The 26,086-nt window shown below is 43.9% G+C and overlaps 1 protein-coding gene across 2 annotated transcripts; it reads right to left on the bottom strand.

Moving 5' to 3' along the window:
* On the bottom strand, positions 1–25,756 carry LOC118392347 (actin nucleation-promoting factor WASL-like). Of its 2 annotated transcripts, XM_052460167.1 has the most exons (10): positions 25,325–25,756; positions 15,768–15,902; positions 15,551–15,637; positions 15,273–15,369; positions 9,752–9,947; positions 7,511–7,553; positions 5,025–5,178; positions 3,504–3,997; positions 1,292–1,397; positions 1–1,151 (listed from the first exon to the last, which is right to left on the bottom strand). In XM_052460167.1, exons 1-10 carry the CDS (start codon positions 25,427–25,429, stop codon positions 1,090–1,092), a joined length of 1,479 nt encoding a protein of 492 aa, XP_052316127.1. In that variant the 5' UTR covers positions 25,430–25,756; the 3' UTR covers positions 1–1,089. The 2 variants fall into 2 exon arrangements, with proteins under 2 accessions (XP_052316127.1, XP_052316128.1); XM_052460168.1 differs by lacking the exons at positions 15,273–15,369; positions 15,551–15,637; positions 15,768–15,902; positions 25,325–25,756 and adding an exon at positions 10,526–10,892.
* Between the last annotated feature and the right edge of the window lie 330 nt (positions 25,757–26,086).

The following is a 26,086-nucleotide window of genomic DNA, read 5'->3' as shown; positions in this document are numbered from 1 at the left end:
TGTAAATTATTAACATTTATTTGAGTGTACAATTTAATAGTCCATTATTCTTCCAACCTAATTTCTGAAGGTTTGATGTCCATATATCTTGGTTCCTGAACGCAGTTTCACTCATCGTGAAAACAGACAGAGCGATACTGTAAAGAACAGCATTGGTTCCCTTCCAATGAGAAAGCAGTATCCCCCTGTGTAGAGTCAGGTTAGTGTCAATAGTAGATGTGTTAGTGTAGTTCACTGGTTCTGAGGGACAGTTTGTTAGAGAAACAGATCATCATGGGACACTCGGCTGCAAAATCAGATGTCATTAAATTGACAGACTAATTCATCCTCAAGCGTTGCATCTGCACTGACCCGATTCAAACAAATAAACTGTAGGAGACGGATTGCTACTATAAATTAAAATAAAAAAAAAACATTTGTAATCAATAATGTATTGTAACTATGATGAAAAACCAAAAAACAGAGAAGACAGCTGTGTGTGTGTACTACTCTAGTGTACAGGTTGACAGTGTTGGATTATTTAAGTGATAGCCTTTCAAGCATAACGTTGCAGATACAGCCATGATACTGCTCTGTATTCACGTACTGAGCCTCTTTCAATTCGTGCAAAAATACAAAACTGAGTAGATTTACAATTTGACAGAAAATGGGGCAAAATATTCCAACAGAGCTGATTTCATAAGAAAATAAGAGTGCTAAACTAGGATTTTTGAATAAGTAAAAATAAAGTAAGAGAAGGGTATGAAAATAGTGTTCTCGATTTTTAACAACTAAAATTATTAAGGGCTCTGACAGTTTGTTCATTTGTTCTCTCCAGTCACTGACTGACTTCTTAGATCAAGAGAAACTTGATGTAAAAAGTTTAAATCCAGGAGAGAAGAGAGAGAAGAAAACTTTACAGAAAGATAACATGACAAACCTTTACATATTAAATGAGGTATTGCACAGAATAATCTAGAAAATAAAAAAAAGGCAACAAAAATATACAGCAAATTGATAAAACATTTACATTATAATTTGAATAAGATTTAGAAAAACAATTTAGGAACAATGTAGTGTTGTCATAATCATCCGCGAGGGGGAGGGTCACTAGTCGTCCCACTCATCATCATCCTCAAAGTCTTCTTCCTCGTCATCATCGTCATCATCATCTAGGGAGAGAAAGACAAACACATACAAAACACATTGGTATGAATATAACAGCAAACTCTTATCTCGTGTGTGTGTGTGTGTGTGTGTGTGTGTGTGTGTGTGTGTGTGTGTGTGTGTGTGTGTGTGTGTGTGTGTGTACCTGATGAGTGTATGGCTTTGCTCCTCTTCTGCATCACCTCCATCAGAGCGCCTACGATGCCGGCTGAAGGGGTGGCGGGTCCTCCTGACCCTGGTTCGTCAGTCACCTGGAACATACACAGGAATACACACCAGTGAACACTCTCCAGTATAGGGGACTGTGCGTTTAGTATGTCTAGAGGATAGGGGGAAGTGTGAAGGGCTAGCCTTAAAGGCGCTGCATGGTCAAGCCAACGTCTGCATTGGCCGTACAGCAGTTGCTGCGATACGGCCTCTGTAGAAGCCAGTGCATTCACACTGATTGTGCTTGCGCTTCGCAGAGCTGTTGTGAAGGAAGTTGTCAATCAGGTCAATGTGGAACAATATGGAGCCCTCTGCATTGTTACAAAATTTGGCAAGGTGCACTGCGATGCGGTATGGAGCTCGATTTGGCCTCTACAAGACTCGAGGCTCCACAATTGCATCGCACCCGCAGTACGGAGCTTCCGGATAGCAATGCTAGAGCAATCATAAAATTGGGTTTTAGGGGTTGAGGTTAGGAGCCAGGGTATAAGGACCAGGGGCATAGAGGTTAGGGCAGGGTTCTTCAACCAGGTTTGGCCAATGGACAAGTTTTTTCTGAACCAGTAGTCGGCAGGCCAGAACATAACTAGTACATAATATTAACACCAGTTAATTTGCCTACACTACAATTTGAGCAACATTAACACATCTGATTAGTACATAATACATTCAGTGACAAAATAATCATTTAGATCGGATTACACAAAAATCACCATGTCTCTATTAATGATTTTTGTTGTCTATTTCTCTGTGCGTTGATTGGTGAGGGAAAAACACATCCACGTAGCCTACAGTATTTTTTTTTTAACATCAACATTTGTTCAGAACAATTAGCATGATCGCAAAAACTATCAAAGCTGGATAATGAAAATATACGTTTCAGGCTAGAATGTACAGAGATAAATGTCATCTTTCTAGCTTTTCCCCAATGTCAAGCCAGTGTGTCTTATTTGCAATGAAAATGTCACTGTTTGCAAAAAATGTAATCTCAGACATTATGAATCTAAGCATAGCACTTTCAAAGTGGCCTTCCCGCCCCAGACAGAGGACCGACGCAGAAACACTAAAGCGTTAACTGGGTGGCATTCTCAGAGGAACACAGCACAATCAAGAAACTCACATTTTATGTGCCAACAATGTGTGGCTGGACATACACCTGCGAGTCCTCATTTTCCTCTATGAACGCGGTATAGACTCACGCCAGGAACCGGCTTTCACATAAGTCGATTGAGGACCGCCTGCGCATCACAATCGCATCCATCTCACCCGACATCCACAAGATCGTGTCCCAGGGGAAATGCAACTTTTCCCACTGATTAAACAACTTAGTGGCATATATGACTGTATTTAATAAATAGTAACATTGTGAGTGCTTATTCAGGGATATTTAGGTAACGCTGACAGTATTTTCTAATTGTTCTGTCATTACAGGAGCAGGCTACCCCTATACCGACATTCAGACAGGTCGCCTTTCTTTCAATTATTGTCTTATGTAGGACGCTTCATTTTTGGACAGTTGCAATTGTAAGTAGGCCCTAATTTTAAAAATCCCACTTCTATTTTTCTTGTGAAAAAGCTGTTGAGTCTCAGCCTACGACAGCCAGTTAAGTTATTTTATATAGGCCTCGGCTCTTAAGAAATAGACTCCAATTAAACCCGCTTGTTGTTTGTAAAGTCAAATTAAAATGAAGATCATTGTTGAAATTAATTACTCGACTGGTGTAGTTTCTCAATCTGTTGCTGTGCAACACTTGCATAACAAGTTAGCTATATTTCCAGCACCAGGCGCTGTTCATCTCCTATTGATTGCACTGCGGTTGCAGTTTAAAATTTCAGCACCACAAAATAGTCCACTGCATGCTTTATTATTATTTGAATGTCTCCTGCATTCTCTCTCCCCATGAATGAAGTTAAAATGTAACTTTTGCATTATTTAGGCAAGTTAACTGCCTTCTTGGGACATTGCATTTGGGAGTTTTTGCACCTCGGGTCCGACATTTTTATTTTAAGATGAAACAAATTTTCCTAATTAAATTGGGGGGCTTTGGGGTGACAAATCATTTTGCTGACGGGACAGATTTGGCCCACGGGCCGGCAATTGGGGAACAATGGGTTAGGGAGTAATGTATAAGGAGGTAATGTCCACTCACAGCCTTTAGCTGTTTGCCCTGTCGTATCTGTTCGAGGAGACCGCCTCGGCTGGTGTTGGTGGAAACGGGCTCCACCTTCTTCAGCGGAGCCCCCTCCCTGATCTGGCTCAACAGGGCTGAGGGCTTACCAGCACCCCTACCATCAGCTTCCGGAAGCATGGGTGGGGGAGGAGGGCCGGGAGGTGGCGGGGGAGGAGGAGGAGGTGCTCCGGAACCAATACCTGCTGAGGTGAAGGAGGGAGGTGGGGGAGGAGGTGGGGCATGGGGAGCCAGGGGAGGAGGGGGCAGAAGGCCTCTAGTTGGGGGTGGGGGTGGAGCTCCCATGCCTGTTCTGGAGGGTGGGGGAGGTGGTGGTGCTGAGGTGGGCGCTCTGGAGGGGGGTGGAGGGGGAGGTGCGCCCCTGCCTCTGACCGGTGGGGGCGGGGGTGGGGGGCTGGAGGTCTGGTGTGGGGGAGGGGGTGGGGGTCCGCCTCTGGAAGGAGGGGGTGGAGGGGCTGGACCAGAAAGAGACATAATTTTAGCATGGCATCTACTATTGTACACACTTCACAACATGCTTTAGATTCTAGAAGAACCTCAGAGGAAAGGCAGAAAATAAATACAGCTCAATTGCGGCTAAGACACCATGCAGTAATGACTGTAGCCACTAGGGACAGCTATGCTTCAAGTAATTCTTCTCAACTAACCCAGAAAGTCAGACAAAAGCTTTGTGGTGGGATAAAAGAGTATAGCATTGACTAACATGTGACTCTACAGTCAAGAAAAGGAAAACGTCTCTTCAGCACACTGCAATCGGACTCCTGGTCTGGCCTGTCAAGGTCCATACATGTTAGATCATGCCCAGGGGCGCACAGCTATGGGCTCATATCCACAAAGCATCTGCGAGTAAAAGTGCTGATCTAGGATCTTTCCATATAATTGATTCATTATGATCTTTAAGACAAAACAGAGCCTCGATCAGCATTCTCACTCAGATGCTTCGTGGACACAGACCCTGGTCTTCAAGGGCCTCAGTCCTGAGGAACTCGAGGGCCTGAGGAGTTGTGCACCCCTGTGATAGACCAGGGATTCCCAAACTCGGTCCTGGGGCCCCCCTGGGTGTACCTTTTCGGTTCTTGCCCTAACACTACACAGCTTGATGAGTTGGTGATTTGAATCAGCTGTGTAGTGCTAGGGCAACAAACAAAAAAATAGGTGCACCAAGGAATGAGTTTGGGAAACTCTGTGTTAGACTATTTTGTCCTACAGAGGTCAGAGTTAGTCTATCAGACAGCTCCCAGTCAGACTAATGCCACAACAGCACCATGCAGAGATAAACCAACCTACCACACCACCTTGGAGGTGGAGGACCTGAGGAACACACACTGAACATTAGACTCTAGAGCACTAAACAATCTATATGGACACTACATAGGCTACAAGATAACTTGTTTTTGTAAGTCACCGTGACCAACTATCAATACTCTTCTGACAAACAAACAACCCAAAGGCCCTTAGTTCCCCCCCCACACACACACACACCTTGTCTGCGGAGCTCTATCTTGATTGCCTCCACTCCTCCCTTCTTCTCGATGAAGTCATAGATGACCTTGGAAGTCTCCTTGTCCTTCAGCTGGGCCTCAGAGATGCCACACATGTCAAACAGGTTCTTTAGCTCCGGGTCTAGGTTGTTCACCTGGAGGAGAGAAGAGAACACTGGATTACAGGAAATAGGAGTTCTAACGTTCTATCAGTTAGAACTCCACTCAGTTTTAACCTCAATGAGTTAGAACTAGGGATGCACGAGAAACAGATTTTTTAAAAATACAATAATTTAATAAAAAAAATGTAAATTGTTAAGCATATCGGAATTGGCAGATATTCGCTAAAAATGCCAACGTCGGCATCGGCTCGATGTATAGTTTAACGCCGACGTGCATACCTGTATAACGTAGGTAGATGACGTAATGACACCACGAAAAATACAGCGCTACACGTGCAACGCAGCACATTTACTAACCTGGCCCACAATGTCTGCTTGTGTGGATCTATTTAAGTTTCAAAGGAAGATAACAAAAAGGAAACATTTGTGCTGCTATTATTTATTATATTATTTCCAGAGGGGAAAAAGTGAAATCTTTCAATACCACAAACCTAATTACTCATTTGAAAGTCCATCACCACCAGACGTTCAGTGACTACTAAGTGCACAACTAAACAATTTCAAGAAAATCTCAGCGAGAGACTCAAAAAGGCGAAATTCAATAACGACAGAATTCATTGCCCGTGGCAATCAACCGTTCTCTGTTGTGGACGATGTTGGCTTTCGCCGACTGGTCGAGCACCTCGAGCCCCGCTACACACTACCAAGTAGGCGCTATTTTTCAGATGTAGCCCTACCGGAGTTACACAGAAACGTTGAAAAACGCACATCCACGGGCTACTTGCTATGGACGCCACTGCTATTAACTTCACAACTTGACATTTGGACCAGCGACGTCAGCCCCATGAGCATGTCGAGTCTGACAGCACAGTGAGTCGACGAGGATTCCGTACTGTGGAAAGGACAGACAGAGCTGACACTTCACTGCTCGACATGTACAATAAAATCCTGGTTGAGAATGAAACGACTGAACAACAAAACAGCACAGCAAGTAAGTGAAAGAAATGGATTTTGATTGTTTCACTGGTAATAGGGACATGCGTAAATGCCAACAAAATAACACTTTGGTCAGTGTGTGCGTTTCAACTATTTAAGTGTACTGGAATGCTTAAAAGGCTGATAAAACATTAACTATCCGTTATCGGGATCGGGTTTCTTGGCAAGGGAAGTATTGGATATCGGTCAAAAATGGCATCTGTGCATCTCTAGGTAAAACCTCACTGGGATAAAACATTACTCAGTTAGAACCACATTATGTCAGAGCTGGCGGTCTCATGTTCTGAGATAAACTGTTCTGATGTTGGCACCCCTATTGTAAAACAGCCCCTGCATCACCACCTGGTGGCTGAGGGGAACTGTGCCAGGTTGGCACTGTCCGTTGGCTAACCGGTGGAGTGGATTGAAGGCTGTGAGATTATATTCCCACAGAACTAGATTACACAGGTTTATATCATATCTACTTTAAACCACTACTCTAGCTCTCTGGGCAGAGACACAAACAGCTTAGTTAGTTTGTTTACCTCTATATAATTCAGGTTGTCTTCTAATATAATAATAATAATAATAATAATAATATATCTTCTTTATGTAATGAATTGCAGCTGTAAATAAATTAAATATTGCAGGGTTCTTTCCTGTTTCTGTCGAAACATGTTAAAACATCCTCTCTCATCTCTCGCTCTCCACTTAAGTCCTTGAAAGTATTAAAGCTCAGAAAACGCAAAATCATTGAAATGTTAATTTCAGAAATTTCAACAAATCCTCCGTTTCCCCGTCTGCTCTGTCCGATGTGCATGTAGAACACCACGCAATAATTACTTATCCTTTTTTTTGGAAATGAATGGATGGATTATGCAGAAACAGGTTGATAACGTGAAATCTCCTTGTGTAACACTGGGCTGGCAGTAACTTCTGCAGTGGGCAGAGATGGAGAGATGCGTCATAATATTTAATATTTAGTTCTGAGGAGAATCATGTCCGACGAGCACTACCTCAGAACAAGTTCTGAGCCTGAGGACTGGTAAGGGGGACGAAAACGCAACAACCCCCACCCCCCCACTTCCTTCCCTCCCCTCTTTCTCCCAGTAATACACATCCTCTGAGAGAAACCATCCCACTGTCCAGGCCTACTGGTTTGAGTTAGCAAGAAAGGCATTTCACTGTACTTGTTCATGTGACATTAAAACATCCCATACATTATACGACAGAGGCGAGGTAGACCACCGTGTGAGAAGAGGCAGATCACAGGTCAGATAGGATCTTCCCATACCATTAGAAGTAGGGGGTGAGTCTAATAGCCAGAGGCTACAGTATAGACAACAATATCTCTTCCTCAGTCAGAACCCAGTCAGTCAGTCATACTCACATCGAAGCCTGTGTTGGGGTCCCAGCCGACATGGCCAACGTGCCTAGAAGGAAACACATGATCAGAGAGAGAGAGGAGTACAGAGCCTGAGGGAATGATCCAATCAGTATATAGTAGCCTAACCCTACACTCAGGGGATGAGAGGACACACAGAGGAAGTGTAAACTCTAAAGTCGCCTAACTAGAAAAGGTAACTCCAAGCAAACTTTCGCTAAGAGCAGCCGTTTACCTGGTTAAACAAAAGGTGAGCCATGTGTCGGCAGAAATGTATGTCCAAGTCAAGACACGGCACATGCCACACTGGTAGCCTATTCGCAGGTGCTTTTTCAAAGCCTATGACAGATACACCAGAGTGTCATTTACTCAATATTAGGAGTTGAGAAAAATCAATAGAAACAAGATACTTCTAATTCAAAATGTGTTTATTCTGTTGTTGCTAGCGATATTCATTAAAAAAAACCATTGGAAAATAAATATCCACACAAAAAAACAATGACATATACAGTACCTACTCGCTCAAGGCTTTTTCTTTCATTTTTGCTATTTTCTACATTGTAGAATAACAGTGAAGACGTCAAAACTATGAAACAACACATATGGAATCATGTAGAAAACAAGTGTAAAAAAAAAAAAAAATACATCTAAATATTTTATATTTGAGATTCTTCAAAGTTTGCCTTGATGACAACTTTGCGCACTCTTGGCATTCTCTCAACCAGCTTCATAAGGATAATCACTTGAAATTAATTTCAATTAACAGGTGTGCCTTCAAAAAAAAGTTACTTTTTGAAATGGCTTTCCTTCTTAATGCGTTTGAGCCAATCAGTTGTGTTGTGACATGGTGGGGGTGGTATACAGAAGATGGCCCTATTTGGTAAAAGACCAAGTCCATAAAACGGCAAGAAGAGGTGAAATAAGCAAAGAGCAACAGTCCATTCCGAGAAGACATGAAGGTCAGTCAATACGGAATATTTCAAGAACTTAAAGTTTCTTCAAGTGCTGTCACAAAAAACATTAAGCACTATGACTTAACTGTCTCAGGACCGCCAAAGAAAAGGAAAACCCAGAGTTACCTCTGCTGTAGAGGATAAGTTCATTAGATCTCAGATTGCAGCCCAAATAAATGCTTCAGAGTTCAAGTAACAGACATCTCAACATCAACTGTTCAGAGGAGACAGGCTTTCATGGTTGAATTGCTGCAAAGAAACCACTACTAAAGGACACCAATAAGAGACTTGCGTGGGCCAAGAAACACGAGCAACGGACACCCAAACTCAACCCAATTGAGATGGTTTGGTAATGGGTTAGACCACAGAGAGAAGGAAAAGCAGCCAACAAGTGCTCAGCATATGTGGGAACTCCTTCAAGACTGTTGGAAAAGCATTCCTCATGAAGCTGGTTGGGAGATTGCCAAGAGTGTGCCAAGAGTGTGCAAAGCTGTCATCAAGGCAAAGGGTGGCTACTTTGAAGAATCTCATACATATTTTGATTTGTTTAACACTTTTTTTGGTTACTAGATGACTCCATGTATGTCATTTCATAGTTTTGATATATTCACTATTATTCTACAATGTAGAAAACAGTAAAAGGAAAAACCTTTGTATTTTTACAAGGACAGTGCACATTAATCAACGTTTCATTAAAAGTGCCGGTTTTAGCCAGCCGGCTAATTTTCAACCGCAGTCCCTGGGCAGGTAATGATGAGTAGGTGTCCAAACATTTGACTGCTACTGTATAAATGCATTTATTTTTGCGGATCCCCTGCAATACCTGGGTGCGGACCCCTGGTTAAATACCCCTGGTTTACACTACTTCAGTAACTCAGTAGCATAGTATTGACTACCAGTGTCCAATTCCTAAAAACACAGGACAGATTATCCTCACATCCATCAATCATGCCAGATACATTTTACATGTGATTAGAAATATGTCCAGGATTAAAAAGTCCCATCAACTCTTAGCCTGCACATTAACACATTGCAGTATGGCTAGAGGTTCTCCTCTATACATTAGCTGTGCAATACCCCCCAGTTGACCCAAATGGGCCACATCCTAACTTGACAGCACAGTCAGTAACTAGAAGTGCCAAATATTTAATCTCATGATGGATTCAACCCACACTGAGGGCTTGTGAAAGAGACCCTTACTTCTCAGATGTCACAAATAAGAGCGGAATTTAAAAACACACAACTAAACAGAATAGAACAGAACGGAAAGGAATAAATTGGAAAGAATACTTACTGGAAGTTGCTGGGTGTTCCGATGTCCGCCTTGGTCAGCTTCTTGCCCTTCTTTCCCTTCACCTTCTTCTCCTTCTTGTTGTTGTTGTTGACGCTGCTGCTCACCATGTTGAGCTGAGAGTTGTGGCCGTGGAACCGTGGCGTACTGCTGATCTCTGGATTCTTGATGTCCACCGTGGCCATGGGCAGGGCAGGGCCTAAGGAGGAACAGAAGAGTCAGAACTACAGTACCCACAATGCTACAGTCCAGGAGAGTCTAGGTCTGGGGGAGAGAGACCCGAGTGTCAGAACTAGGTAGTTTAACATACCGATTACAAAATACTTTTGATGTACATTTCATTAATGAGGCCTACTTCCATCATTGACGCGTCCTCCAACAATTAGTTCAATGAGAGGGCACACAGGGTGAGACAGTGGCTTGCCTTTAAACACCTGGACATCAACGTCACAACGCACTACCTGCTACTGTGATCAAATTACAATTTCAGTAAGCACTCCTCGTGTAAAACCATCTCTCTAAAGCCTCCCAGTAGGCTTAGGGCAGTTGGGGTCAGAGAGCTGTCTGCTGGTGGGACCACAGAGATAGACCAACGCACAGCAAACAAGAAAAACAAAGCCACCACTACAACACTGCCTGGATGAGATTCGTGTGGAATCCTCACACTGAATACTATTTACCACTGCCTGCGGCTCACACGTCCTGTGACACCCACATAGTGGTCAATCCAAACTGAATTCTATGGGACATGAGTGTCCTGACTCCCTAGCCACCTACCTCTGTGGCTGGAGTCCCCACGGGGGCTCTTTCTGACCGAGGGTGAGACTGAGGGACTACAGTCACAGGGAGTTCCGTCCCCCTTCCTCCACCCTCTGTCCCGCTTACACTCTCCGGCCGCCGCCATGTTGACGTCCAGCAGCATCTTACCCACCACGCCACAAGCGTGGTCCCCGTGGCGTAGCGAGAGGCGGGTAGCGAGGTCCGAGGGGGGCGCATATAGTTCCTCCTGGGGAAGGATCAGGCAGTGGAGGGTGGAGAGACACCCTCCCGGAAGCATTGCCCCTCCTCCCCCCTCAGATAGGTCCTCAGAGGGAGAGGACAAGAAGGTGGTACAGAACATCATCTTAGAGCAATGGCAGAAGCATGGGGGCAAGACTACGTGGTGCTTAGTCCTGGGCTATAGCTCAGAGAGCCACTGATCCAAAGATCTACAGAATCAGAGAGACATCCCGAGCTATAGAACTAGAGAACCAACTCCAGGCGTTTCCAAAAAACAGATCCAGAGAACCAGGTGGAGGAGTAACCAGAGAGGAGACTGAGCAGGGTATGAACAGATAGTCTGCCTGGCTCTGCCTGCGGTCTAAGACCCTCCGGCTGAGTGAGGTGGATAGGGGTTGGGCAAATGCCACAGCTACAGCTGGCCCCGCCTCCAAACAGAGTGCTCTCTCCTCACCCTCGCAACAGGGAGCACTGCCAGGTCCCAGCTCTACGAGCCACTCTTTCCCATACTCTCTCATCCCCTCCCTTCTGCCTTCCTCCCCTCTCCACCAGCGGGCCAATCCACACCCCCAACTCCAGCCCACCTCTAATCCCAGCAAATCACAGTGCTGCTGGATTTTACATAACCATTAATGCCCACTGCTAATCCACCATAATCCCTGAGATTCTCTTAAACATGATGAATCTACATCAGAGAGAGAGGCTGGCTGGCTGGGAGACGGGACTCAGAGACAGCATGGAGAAAGAAGGAGAGATAGTGAGAAAAAGAGAGCGATAAGGCAACAGAAACTAACATTCTGGGTGAACGCGGTTAATTCCTAATCGGCAGGGTCATTCTCACCTGTCATTATTGCAGACACCGAGACACCACAAACAAACCGCTGTATGGCCACAGGCAGAACACACCATGCCTGCTCGGCCAGAATGTTGTCTGTATGGGCACAGCCCAAGCCATGCCAGTCTGATCAAATCTGTTTACAGGTCACAAAAGGCAAAAATGTCACCAATTCAGCCCCCCCCACAACAACTCCTTCCGTTCCATGGCCAGTGCTGTGAGTGGACTGGGGTAGTGTGAGAGTTGTGAAGTAACTAACGTTAGCAGCTGAATTAAATCCTCTTAGCCTGATTAAGCAGACCAGGAGTTGATTGGGGTGGCACGGTCTGCCCCCCCCAGTAAGACCAGTACAACACTATGGGGAGCCAGGCACAGAGCAAACTAGCTTTGAAGTCCAATAGAATGCACCGCTGATAAGCGATTCCAAGGAGTGCTATGAAAAGTGTGACACTAATGTCCCATCACAGCAAATCAACTTAACCAGTTACCGAGAGCATCTCTGAAAGAGCTTTTGACTGTTATAGTATCTGTAGAGTAAGGAAAGCTCTGGTACTAAATGACATAAATTCAAGAAAAATGCCAATGAACTGTATCACCCCCAGCGTGGCTGGATACTGATGAGAAGAATGACACACCTCTTATACTCTACAAGGTTATATATACAGTTTAAGTGGGAAGTTTACATACACCTTAGCCAAATACATTTAAACTCAGTTGCACAATTCCTGACATTACATCCTAGTAAAAAGTCCCTGTTTTAGGTCAGTTAGAATCACCACTTTATTTTAAGAATGTGAAATGTCAGAATAATAGTAGAGAGAAATATTTATTTCAGCTTTTATTTCTTTCATCACATTCCCAGTGGGTCAGAAGTTGACATACAATTGATTAGTATTTGGTAGCATTGCCTTTAAATTGTTTAACTTGGGTCGAATGTTTTGGATAGCCTTCCACAAGCTTCCCGCAATAAGTTGGGTGAATTTTGGCCCATTCCTCCAGACAGAGCTGATGTAACCGAGTCAGGTTTGTAGGCCTCCTTGCTCGTACATGCCTTTTCCAGGTCTACCCACAAATGTTCTATAGGATTGAGGTCAGGGCTTTGTGATGGCCACTCCACTACCTTGACTTTGTTGTCCTTAAGACTTTTTGCCACAACTTTAGAAGTATGCTTGGGGTCATTATCCATTTGGAAGACCCAGTTGCGACCGAGCTTTAACTTCCTGACTGATGTGGATATATTGAAGCAACATCAAGACATAATTCTCTTTCCTCATGATGCTATCTATTTTGTGAAGTGCACCAGTCCCTCCTGCAGGAAAGCACCCCCACAACATGATGCTGCCACCCCCGTGCTTCAGGGTTGGGATGGTGTTCTTTGGCTTGCAAGCCTCCCATTTTTTCCTCCAAACATAACGATGGTCATTTTGGCCAAACAGTTCTATTTCATCAGACCAGAGGATATTTCTCCAAAAAGTCTGATATTTGTCCCCATGTGCAGTTGCAAACCGTAGTCTGGCTTTTTTATGGCGGTTTTGGAGCAGTGGCTTCTTCCTTGCTGAGCGGCGGTTCAGGTTATGTCAATATAGGACTCGTTTTATTGTGGATATAAATACTTTTGTACCGGTTTCCTCCAGCATCTTCACAAGGTCCTTCGCTGTTGTTCTGGGATTGATTTGCACATTTCGCAAAAAGTACATTCATCTCTAGGAGACAGAAGGTGTCTCCTTCCTGAGCGATATGACGGCTGCGTGGTACCATGGTGTTTATACTTGCGTACTATTGTTTGTACAGATGAATGTGGTACCTTCAGGCATTTGGAGGTATGCTCCCAAGGATGAACCAGACTTGTGTAGGTCTATTTCTTTTGATTTTCCCATGATGTCAAGTAAAGAGGCACTGAGTTTGAAGGTAGGCCTTGAAACACATCCACCGGTACACCTCCAATTGACTCAAATGATGTCAATTAGCCAATCAGAAGCTTCTAAAGCCATGACATTTTTTTAAATTTTCAAGTTGTTTAAAGGCACAGTCAACTTAGTGTATGTAAACTTCTGACCCGCTGGAATTGTGATACAGTGAATTATAAATGAAATAATCTGTCTGTAAACAATTGTTAGAAAAATTACTTACGTCATGCACAAAGCAAATGTCCTTACCGACATGCCAAAACTATAGTTTGTTAACAAGATACTTGTGGAGTGGTTGACAAACAAGTTTGAATGACTCCAACCTGAGGGTATGTAAACCTCCGACTTCCAACTGTAGCCACTTATCTATAGAATGTGTAGGTTGGCTGTTTATTCATATGGCCTGGTTTGGAGTGTGTGATGGAGTGCGAGTGGTGTCACAGGAATAGAATTTTAAGATTGAGGGATCTGCTCAACATCCCTGTAGAACTGGCTTTCTGGAGTGTGTATGCAGGTTACCTAAGCATGTCTGGGAAAGAGGATTTATGGTAGAGCATGGCGCTTGTAACGCCAGGGTAGTGGGTTCGATCCCCGGGACCACCCATACGTAGAATGTATGCACACATGACTGTAAGTCGCTTTGGATAAAAGCGTCTGCTAAATGGCATATATTATTATTATTATGTACATAGAAATTGCTTCTCACCACTGATGCCACAGTCAGATTTACAGTACTTCCATACCCCTTATGGTTAAGATTAAGACTGGGGCGGTAGGGTAGGTAATCTGTTAGTTAGGGGCTTGGGAGAGGTGTTCTCTCTGAGACAACCTGCTTTCAGTGGATTATCCAATGGCTTTACACGTGAACCACTCAATCAAAGCCACGTGGGGACGAGTGTGTTTGTTTACGTGCATGTATATTTTAAGTCAAATCATTTAAGGGTTATTTGATTAAAAACTTAGTGTCTACGTCGATTTCTGGTTAACATCAAAATGATTTTCAAAAAAAAAAAAAAAAAAAAGACTCATGAAGGACCTACCATTTTGACCTACCATTTTGACGTCTGTTTTTCTGTAAAACAAAATATATAGAATTAAACTCCTGTATAGTGCTGTGTGTTAGTGAAAGGTAAGGGATTGGTATGGAGTTACAGGTGAGTACGGATCAAAGAGGAACTCTTCTGTAAGCGGGGGGGTCGGACAGATGGAGTTAGTTTATAAGCAGCATGGATGCGCGTGTGTGTGTGTGGGTTTTGATTGTCAAGCGTACGTGTGCGAGTGATTTACCAGAACGATCACAGACTGACTGACAAGACAGAGCTTAAATCTAAAAAGAGGATCATCCACACAGAAACTGCATCGACTCTTGCTGGTTTGGGACAGAGGACAAACAGTCCTGAACTTGTCATTATAGCAAGCTGGTCTCCATGAGCACTTCAAAAAGAGGCACGGAAGAGCACTCTTGCCCCTGGACAATGATCTTAGCTGATCGGGCACAAGTTTATGTTAGGATTTAGTAGAGGGTGAAGCTGATTCAAGATCTGCTCCCCTTCTACTGGAGCTAAAGCCCTTAACTGTGGGCCAGAGAGAGCGAGAGCTGCCAATTGAACAATCAGGAAGGAGATGGCATAGAAAAGAAGGAGAGATCCATATCTCAAAATTGAGAGGATCTATCCAAACATTAGCAGACCAAGCTAAGGTCAGAGAGGAGAGGAGATGGATCTCTGATATATTAAAACCGAGGTCAGTAGAATCAAAGATGGCATCGGTAGGTAGTAGTCACCAGATTTTCTCTGTCGTCTCCCAAGCAGGTCCTCGACGGCTCCCCGGAAAAGCTTGGCCTCCTCCTCGTTGGCGAAGTTCAGTCCCATCTGGCACGACTACACACACACACACACACACACACACACACAGGAAGTGGAATGTCATAAGAACGAACAACACTGCAGGCTTCAAAAGACAGCACACACAGGTTTTTGCCATAAAGAAAAGGACCATGACATGTGAAAGGACTTGGCTGGAGCAAAGCACATCAAGTACATAGAGAAAGAGATAACTCACGTCTCCTGCGAATGTGAAGAAGTAAGATTTGGGAAAAGTGATCGAGAAGTTGTTGTAGAGCTCCTGCTCTAACATGCTTCTACCCTCCTGTGGCGAGAGAGAGAGAGTGTGTGGATGTAATTATTATTATATACATTGGTTTTAAATCTATGTTGTGTCACACACATCAGATAGGTGTAGTGAAAATGTGTTGTTTTACAGTGTGAACTAAACCCACCTTCATGTCGAAAACCCTGATGAAGTAGGATCGTGCTGGGTTGTCTTTGACCAGACAGGCCACACCACAGCACTTCTTGGTCCAGGCTGAGTTCCTGTCTGCTGAGTATACCTGCACCACCGCTGAACACAGCGACTGCAGGGGAGACAAAGGCACAAGGTGTTAATACAACCGAATGCATTCAACTGAAATGTGTCTTCAGTGTTTAACCCAACCCTTGTGAATCAGAGAGGTGCGGGGGGGGGGCTGCCATAATCGACATCCACTTCTTCGGAGCCCGGGGAACAGTGGGTTAAATGCCTTGCTCAGGGGAAGAACATATTTTTACCTTGTCAGCTCGGGGAATTGATCCAGCAACCTTTCAGTTACTGGCCCAACCCCCACGAACAGTAAGTCGCTCTGGATAAGAGTCGCCTAAATGACTAAAATGTCAAATGGATGTAACAGGGATTTAACTGAGACTCAGACTCTCAGTCTATATTTTACAGTGAAGCAGTGTTGGCCAGGTCTCCCTTTAAAAATATGTATTTGACCTCAATGGAATCAACTTCCTGCTTTAAAAAAGGTAGACTCAAGGATGCAAGTATACACAATAACAGGGCAACTTCCTCAACAACTAAGAGGGTTGAAGCGCGAGGCTAAACTTCTCTGCTGTTTTGGTCCTGTAGAGATCACGCAGTAACAGTGTGAAGCGCACCCGTGCATGTGCGCAGATGCTCTGACCGCGCAACATTTTGCATCGCGCTCATCTCAATATCTGCGGATCTGCTCAGGGCAACCTCATCTCGCCAAGTCGAACTTTAAATAAAAAGGTTAGAAAATAATGTATGCGCAGAAACACTACTACAGAGGTGTGACAGCCCTGGCAGAGTTTAGACTACTGCAGCGCAGTTCATTTCTCAGCAGGACTAAAGTCACCCTGTCCTCGTGTGCCAGTACTGTCCTCTGTATTGCTTACTGACATCTCAGCAGTCTCCTCACGCAGGACGGTAAAGTAGCCTGTCAGGCTGCCAAAAAAGTGGTGAATATACTCTTGTCATTTACTTATAGTAATGTGAGGACAGGAAGGATGGCCTGTCATAACATGTCTTTATTGTTGGCAGCAGTGTGTCTCACCGTAACAGCCTCTACGCCCTTCTCTATAGGACCGAGCTGTCACACCGCTGACTGACTCCGACAGCAGACATGTCAGTAATGCATCTAGACCTCAAAGCTCTAGTCCAGGGCAGCCCAACCCTCTTCCTGGAGTTCTACTGTCCAACCCTAATTTAGCATATCTGAGTAGAATCAGGTGTGTTAAATTAGGGTTGGACTGAAAACCCACAGGACGGTAGATCTCCAGGAAGAGGGTTGGGCAGCCCTGTACTAGGAGGAGGCGGCCATCTCAGGGAACAGAGTGGTTACCAAGTGAAGCTGCTGCAGCAATGCAAACAATGTCCGCAGCTCTTTGAAGATAACTTGTCATAAAGATAAAGGGCCAGCTCAAACAGAGCTAACTGGAGAGTTATTGCCAAGTATCTCATGGTCTTAGACGGATGTGGCCAGGCCTTCCTTCCATGCCCATTATATGTGATCCTGCTGGGTCAGACAGGCCTGCAGCAGGACCCTCTGACTCAGCAGGGCTGGATGTCAGGCTCCACTACACAGACTCAAGATCAGGGCCCGGTTTCCCGATACCGATGGAACGACGCATCGTAAACCTACAACAGCCGAAAGCCAAAAACACCACACGGCAAGAATGTTCGCTAAGTACATCGTTAGACAAATGACAAAGCCCAGTGGTCACCAACCTTCTCTGAGTCAAGATCACTTTGAGTCAACATGCATGCCGAGATCTACCGCTCTGATTTTTTACTAACATGACTTAAAAATGTAAGCCTATGCAACATTAACCAATTAAAAACAGTACTGTAGCAATGAGGTTTGTGCAGCAGGCTATCGGCCCAATACATTATCACTGCATATTGGCTTTGCTTGAATTTACCTGCCAGTGCATTGTTGTTCGGGACATTTAAAAAATATATATTTCCACATTTGTGGCAGGCTATATGATCACACTGGTAATAAATAGATCCATTGTTGTATTACTTGTGAGGCACATTTGAATAATTTGCTTTTAAACTTTACTGGGCTGGTGGTGCCTGCACCTGGTGGTCAGTCTCAGAGAGAGAGCAGCAGACTGAGGGTCCGTCTCTCAACATCCCTCCGCTCTCCCTTTCCTCCACTGACACAAACCAAAAAGGGACAGTCTTCAAGCCGATGACGAAACTCAAGTCGCACCGCATTATTTCTGCCTCATGCACAAATTCATGTTGTTACTCCTATTAACAGAGAAAAGTGAAATATTCCTTGATATTAAAAAAGGCCCAAGCCGCTAATAACAACGCAAGCCTATATATACACACTTTCCTACTAATTCATTGCTGCTGCACTGCTTGTCGCAGCGCTGAGTGGAAATAGGAAGAACGCGGAATATGGGTTATAAAAGTGTTGACTACAAAGTGTTGACAGTTCGGAGTAAGAACTTAAACATGAACTCACTCATAAAAACAGCATCTCTTTGCTGTATTCGTTGACAGTCTCTCTCTAGTCACAGTTTTAAACGTTTTGAAATCTCACCGTATCAATTTTGCCGTAGCTTTCTTTTATGCCTGCTAAATTACTGCAGACTCGGTCATCTGAGCAATCGGATTGGCCAGCAATGGCATAGAGCTCTTGATTTCCTCTCCAGGCCCACCGGGAAGGCAGAGTTTGTACCTTCAGACACATGAAATGGCAACAGTTTGCCTACCTGGCACGCAGGACAGCTGAATTGGCTGCACCTACCACCAACAGCCCGGAACTAATAAAACATTTTTAAAAACCCTGTGTTCTTTTTTTCACAAAAATATTTGGCGATTGACTAGAAATTCCTTGGAGATCAACAAGTGTTTCAGACCGAATTCAAAGTTGACTAAAAGAGATTATTTTTCTCACCCATCTACACACAACACCCCATAATGACAAAAAGCATAATTTTGGGGGGACATTTTTGCAAATGTATTAAACATTTTATACAGAAATATCAAGTATTCACACACCTGAGTGGATCATTTGTAGAAGCCCCTTTGGCAGCATTTACAGCTGTGAGTCTTTCTGAGTAAGTCTCTAAGAGCTTTCCACACCTGGATTGTGCACCATTTGCCCATTATTATTTTCTAAATTCTTCAAGCTCTGTGAAATTAGACAACCATTTTCAGGTCTTGCCATAGATTTTCAAGTAGATTTAAGTCAAACTAACTCAGCCCCTCAGGAACATTCATTGTCTTCTTGGTAAGCAACTAGTGTAGATTTGGCCTTGTGTTTTAGTTATTGTTCTGCTGAAAAGTGAATTCATCTCCCAGCGTCTGGTGGAAAGCAGACTGGAACAGGTTTTCCTCTAGGATTTTACCGGTGCTTAGCTCTATTCAGTTTCCTTTGAACATAAAAAAAACTCCCTAGTCCTTAACGATTACAAGCATACCCATAACATGATGCAGCCATCACAATGCTTGAAAGTGGTACTCAGTAATGTATTAGATTTGCCCATCACATAACACTTTGTATTATGAACAAAGTTAATTGCTTTGCCATATTTTTTGCAGTGTTACTTTAGTGCCTTGTTTCAAACAAGACGCATGTTTTAGAAAATGTTTATTCTGTACAGGCTTCCTTCTTTTCACTCTGTCAATTAGGTTGGTATTGTGGAGTAACTACAATGTTGTTCATCCATTCTCAGTTCTCCCATCACAGCCATTAAACTCTTAACTTAAAAAAAAAAAAAAAATGTAAACCTTTATTTAACCAGGCAGTTAAGAACACATTCTTATTTTCAATGACGGCCTGGGAAGAGTGGGTTAACTGCCTGTTCAGGGGCAGAACGACAGATTTGTACCTTGTCAGCTCGGGGGTTTGAACTCGCAACCTTCCAGTTACTAGTCCGGTTACTAGTCCAACGCTCTAACCACTAGGCTACCCTGCCGCCATTGGCCTCATGGTGAAATCACTGAGCGGTTTCTTTCCTCTCAGGCAACTGAGTTAGGAAGGACGCCGGTATCTTTGTAGTGACTGGTTGTATTGACACACCATCCACAGTGTAATCAATAACTTCACCATGCTATTGATGATATTCAAGATCTGCTTTTTATCTACCTTCTTTGCAAGGCACTGGAAACCCTCCCTAGTCTGTGGTTAAATCTGTGTATGCAATTCCCTGCTTGACTAAGGGACCTTACAGATAAGTGTATGTTTGGGGTATAGAGATGAGATAGTCATTCAAAAAATCACGTTAAACACTATTACTTCACACAGAGGGAGTCCATTCAACTTATTACGACACTTGTTAAGAAAATGTTTACTCCTGTACTTATTTTGGCTTGCCATGACAAAGGGGTTGAATACTTACTGACATTTTAAAACATAATTCCACTTTGACATTATGGGGTATTGTGCGTAGGCCAGTGTAAAAAAAATAAATAAAAATACATTTAATCCATTTTAAATTCAGGCTGTAACAAAATGTGGAAAAAGTCAAAGGGTGGGAATACTTTCTGAAGGCACAGAATGTACATAGCATCCTCAGTTACCTCGTACCCCTGAATTCAACTCTGTACTGGTAAGTCCCTGTCTCACTGCCATGTTATTTTTACTCACTGTGTATTTATTCCTCATGTCACCATTTTTATTTGATCTTTAACTCTGCATTGTTGGAAAAGGACCCGTAAATAAGCATTTCACTATTAGTCTACACCTGTTGTTTACGAAGCATGTGACAAATATATATTTGCAGTCAAATTGTATGTACACGTTGTCTATTTACACTATATATCCAGAGTATGTGGACATCCCTTCAAATTGGTGGGTTTGGCCATTTTAGGCACATCAATTGCTGATAGGTGTATAACATCAAGCACAGTCATGCAATCTCCATAGACAAACCATGGCAGTAGAATGGTCTTACTGAAGAACTGTGATATTCAACGTGGCACCATCATAGGATACCACCTTTCCTACAAGTCAGTTGATCAAATTTCTGCCCTGCTAGAGCTATGCCAGTCAACTGTACATGCTGTTATTGTGAAGTGGAAACGTTTAGGAGCAACAACGGCTCAGCGGCAAAGTGGTAGGCCACACAACTTTATAGAACGGGACCATCGAGTGCTGAAGCACGCAAAAATCAGCTGACATTGGTTGCAACACTCACTACAGAGATCCAAACTACCTCTGGAAGCAACGGCAAAACGATAACTTTTCGTCAGAGCTGAAATGGGTTTCCATGGCCGAGCAGCCGAACAAAAGCTTAAGATCACCATGCAATGTCAAGTGTTGGCCGGAGTGGTGGAAAGCTCGCCGCCATTGGATTCTGGAGCAGTGGAAAATAATCTGGTTTTGGCGGATGCCAGGAGAACACTACCTGCCCAATGCCAACTGTAAAGTTAAGCGGAGTAGGAATAATGGTCTGGGTCTGCAGGGTAGCCTAGTGGTTAGAGCGTTGGCCTAGTAACCAAAAAGTTGCAAGTTCAAATCCCCCAGCTGACAAGGTACAAATCTGTCATTCTGCCCCTGTTCCTAGGCTGTCATTGAAAATAAGAATTTGTTCTTAACCGACTTGTCTAGTTAAATAAAGGTTACATTTTCTTTTAAAGGTTTGAACTAGGCCTAGAATTACATTCCAGATGATTCTGTGCTTTGCGGCAACAGTTTGGAGAAGGTCCGTTACTGTTTCAGGATGACAATGCCCTCATGTACAAAGTGAGGTCCACACAAAAATAGTTTGTTGAGATTGATGTGGAAGAATTTGACTGGCCTGCACAGAGCCCTGACCTCAACCCCATCGAACACCTTTGGGATGAATTAGAACGCAGACTGTGAGCCAGGCCCAAATCGCCCAACATCAGTGCCCGACCTCACTAATGCTCTTGTGGCTGAATGGAAGCAAGTTCCAGCAGCACTGTTCCAACATCTAGCGGAAAGCCTTCCTTGAAGAGTGGAGGCTGTTATATCAACAAAGAGCAGGATGACCACCCCCATATAAATGCTCATGATTTTGGAATGAGATGTTTGATGAGCAAGTGTCCACATACATTACCAAAAGTATATTTTAATGCAGTCATCTCGGGTTACATTTTAAGCTTTTTACGCTTCACTTGTTTGTAACAATTGCAAATATTTTGGCAACTTTGTAGGCCTGTGTGTAGACAACTTTGTTCGAAAGTTGTTGGTCACAGTCAGACAGAAACATCTTGATCTTCGGTGAATGAAGTGACGCAGAAAGGTTTTTAAAAAAGCAGCTCACAAAACACTTAGCTGTTTTACAAGTGGTCTTAGGCAGTGGGTAAATAACAAGCGCTTTCCAGTGAAACTTTAGTAAAAACGGTTTTGGGAAACAGCACAGAGATTTACCGATGCTCCTATGAAGGTTCTAAAGATGAACTTAGCCTTAAAATGTTATTGGAAAACGGGACCCAGGTTCTTCCCCAAGTTCACTAGCCTCCTCTCAGAGGGGTTCAGGCCAATTACCCTGCAGATGAAAGGCAGGCCAGAGCAGAAAGTGGTAAAGCAAGTTCACGAGAACGCCTAGTAGCTAACTACACACAGATGGGTAAGAGCTGTGCAGTGTCTGGGGAACATGAAGCTTTCTAGCCTAGACTACATTTCAAAGAAAGCAATATATGTCTGTGCTCATCTAGCTGGCTCTGCCCACAACGGGACAAAGATAGTGAGGTCACAGAGAGCTGAGCGATTTCATCTATCAGACTCTCGAGCTCTGATCACAAGTGGCAGCCTCAACGAGCCCCACCGGCCACAGGAAGCACCCAGTCCCAGTGACATCATCAAAGCTCGCCATGGCACCACTCACCAGGCTGCTGGTGCTACTACACACTACAGCCAGTAGGACTGTAGAGGGCTCACAGGGAAAACGAACAAACAGGATGTTGAATGTACGGTAAGTGTGCATCATTCATCCATGTCCTGACAGTATTTCCCATGAGCCTAAAAAGTGGGATTGGGTAGGAATGGCTAAGGTTGGGAAGGACAGAAAGAGAGGGGGGAAAGTCAGAGTATAGTTGGGAAGGAGTAGAGACTGGAGAGTAGTAGGAAATACAGAGACTGGTGTTGGGAGGCAGAGGCCCAGAGTAGGGGTGGTAAAGGGGAGGCCAAAGTGGGGAAAGTGGGAACAGGGAAGAGGTTGGGAAGGAGAGTATGAGGTAAAGATCAAAAGGCACATTTTCGCCACTCCAGCACAAAACACTGAAGGAGGTTGACCACTGCACTTCCTGCTGGAGAGGACTGCTGATCAGGCAGTTTCTGTGTCTCTGTCTCACTCACACAGAATGCGAATTGGATAGCTTCCACCTCTAGCCCGGTGCTGATAGTAAAAAGTGAAGCAGTAGGAATACCAATGAGTTGAATGTCAGTGAAGCCACATCAACACAGGCTGAACCTCTCACATATGTGATTCATCATCTGGCAGGGCCTGCGTTTCAGAGTGTGCTGCTCACTGTTTGTATGTATGAATCACTGAAAGAGAGTGGAGTGACAGAGTGATAGAGACCGAGATAGAAACACAGAGAGAGGCCCTGAGCTGAGAAACACAGAGAGAGGCCCTGAGCTGAGAAACACAGAGAGAGGCCCTGAGCTGAGAAACACAGAGAGAGGCCCTGAGCTGAGAAACACAGAGAGAGGCCCTGAGCTGAGAAACACAGAGAGAGGCCCTGAGCTGAAATCCACTGACACAGCTCTGGCTCTGGTTCCAACTAGCACATAACATCCATGTCTCAACAGGCAACAGGTATTAGACATTAGCTTCTGGCTCAGCTAGCATAACTTGCCTTCAACAACTGGAATAAGCCAAAGGTTAAACACAGAAGCAGGGGCTGTTCAGTGTTCAGTTCTCTGTGGAGGAAGAGAAAAGACAGCAGCTTCCTACATTTTCTTCTCTAGCTACACGAGACCATTCCATAACAAGCAATCACTCACTTCTCACAGATTTTAACAAGAGCGTTTTCATGAGGAGAGCAGGGCAGGCCTGGGCTGTCTCACATGGTGAGTGACATGGCCTGGATGTCTGTGGAATGATGTCATTGGCTGTGTATGCAGGTGTACAACAGGTGCAGAGACACACCTGGGACAGGTATGACTGTGACAGACAGGTAGGAGGCGAGACTCTTCTGGCCCACCACGTGAGAAAGAGGAAGTAAGCGAAGACGACTTCCTCAACGCCATCTTAGCCTACTTTGTGAACATGACAAAAGGTGACATGACTCAAAGCCAGATGATATGGGGAAGTAGCAAAGGGTGCGGTAACGTGGCATGGGAAAGTTACTACCGAGACAAAACTATCAACGCACCTACTCTGGAGAAACTGTAGGCTCAACCACTGTAGGGAAAGTGTGCGAGCAGTATTGGACTTCACACTGGGTAGAAACCTACCAACTTAGTATCAAACATTACACAACACAGCCTTGACCCATAACCATGAGGAAATCTGATTAAACCACATTCCTGATGAACTGATAAACAGCCTTAAATGGCATCCAATTGTATCAACCAACCTGGTGTTTACAGGTAGCTCATACCTGCATGTATTGTAAATAAGGGGGGGTACATTCTCTCGCTGAACTGACCTCTACCATCCAAGGTAGATCAAGATGACACACTGGGGTGTAAAAATAGAAAATAGATACTGTATACCTATTTTGTTGACATAAGTCTAGGCCTTTACAATGCTATTATTGTACATTACACCAACTTAAATACCCGAGGTTAAAGGGCGCAATCAATGCACATCACGTTTCAAGAGGACACATTGTTTCTATTGAAATATAATTTCCTGGCCGGGTCAAATGATAACAAAACGCGTTATATAATATCATTTCTCAAGCGGTCACATTAAATAGAGTCCCTGCCCATCAGAGCTAATTTGCTACAGTGATACACTAACGCTACATTGGACACATTCTTCACTGATTGCATCTCAAAAAAACGAGGAGAGCAATCAACTGAACTGAATTGTGTGATTGCCTATGACAAAGTATTGTGTGGACAACAGAACAATGCATGCCAGACAGATTGTTCAGAACACACAGGCTGTTCTGAGCACACAGGCTGCTTCCGAAATCAGCCAAGACATTATGCAACTTCAGTACGAAAAAAATATTCGTAGTCAGGTTGATGAGTTTAGCAGATCCGAACACTGGCCCAGGTCTAGGGCCAACAAAACCGAGCAGCACATTCTTGTTAACAGTGGTTTGGTTCATCTGGGTGCTATGCAGGTGTGTCAGGGAACACCCGAAGCCTCGGGGCTTGACTGAAACTTTCTACCGCCCAAATGTCACTATGTCCCGGGATATCAAGACTGACTTTTCCCTACCCCTGTTCCACCAATCTAGCCAGTGCCATTGGCGAGAGTTGTTTTCCTTCGATTGTTATATCAAACATATTGAGGAATCAATTACAGAGGCTTCAATTAATCCTGAAACGGCTAAACATCATTCACGAGCAATTAGTAAAGAAAGTATAACAACTGATAAACTTACGGTGCATTTTCTGCCGAGGTAATTGAAGAGACAGTCGTTCTCTTGTGGGGTTAGCAGTTTGGATGCACAGTTAGCGGGCCGCCGTTGCGGCAGATGGCCACTCATTATTGACAATCAACCAAAAAGTGTGTTACGATTCCGATTCGACGTTGTAAGAAACCCAAACAAACAGTCATTGATCTCCCGTGGCCTGGAACCGGACCCTCACATCGATGCACGTTTGTTCACTTCCCGATAGAAACAGCTTTAGTGTGATATTGTCTTCGTTAGTCCCAAACACAACGTAAGGTCCTCCTTCACTCCAAATTATGAGAACATTCCTGCAACGTCTTGCATATGGTAGATACTAAACTTTAATCAGAACTCCAGCGCAAGTAGCGGCAGATTTGTGACTCAATCCAACATGGCAGTCTATGGGAATAAACCAAAAACATAACAGGGGGAGTGCGCACTTTTGAAATGCACGACTAGATCACTTTGACAGCATTAATCGGTTGTTAAACAACATTTATGACATAAATGTATTATATTTATAATAAAATTAAAATACATGAAAATATGTCAAAAGAAGCACAATTAAATTATTTTTTGAGAGAATGGTACAATCCAGCCAATGTTTATACCAAAGATTCTTATAACTAAACCCAAATTAGACCAGAGCGTGTCGTATGAAATGGGAACAAAATAATCATATTGGCCAAAACGAGCAAAGAGGTGGGGCGAGGCAGGCACGAACTCGTGAAATCCTATTGGCGCGTTCTA

The sequence above is a fragment of the Oncorhynchus keta genome, chromosome 13 (genome assembly GCF_023373465.1).
Source record: "Oncorhynchus keta strain PuntledgeMale-10-30-2019 chromosome 13, Oket_V2, whole genome shotgun sequence".
Taxonomy (NCBI): Eukaryota; Metazoa; Chordata; class Actinopteri; order Salmoniformes; family Salmonidae; genus Oncorhynchus; species Oncorhynchus keta.
Note: the sequence above shows the minus strand (reverse complement) of the source record. Positions and strands in the feature narration are given on the sequence as shown.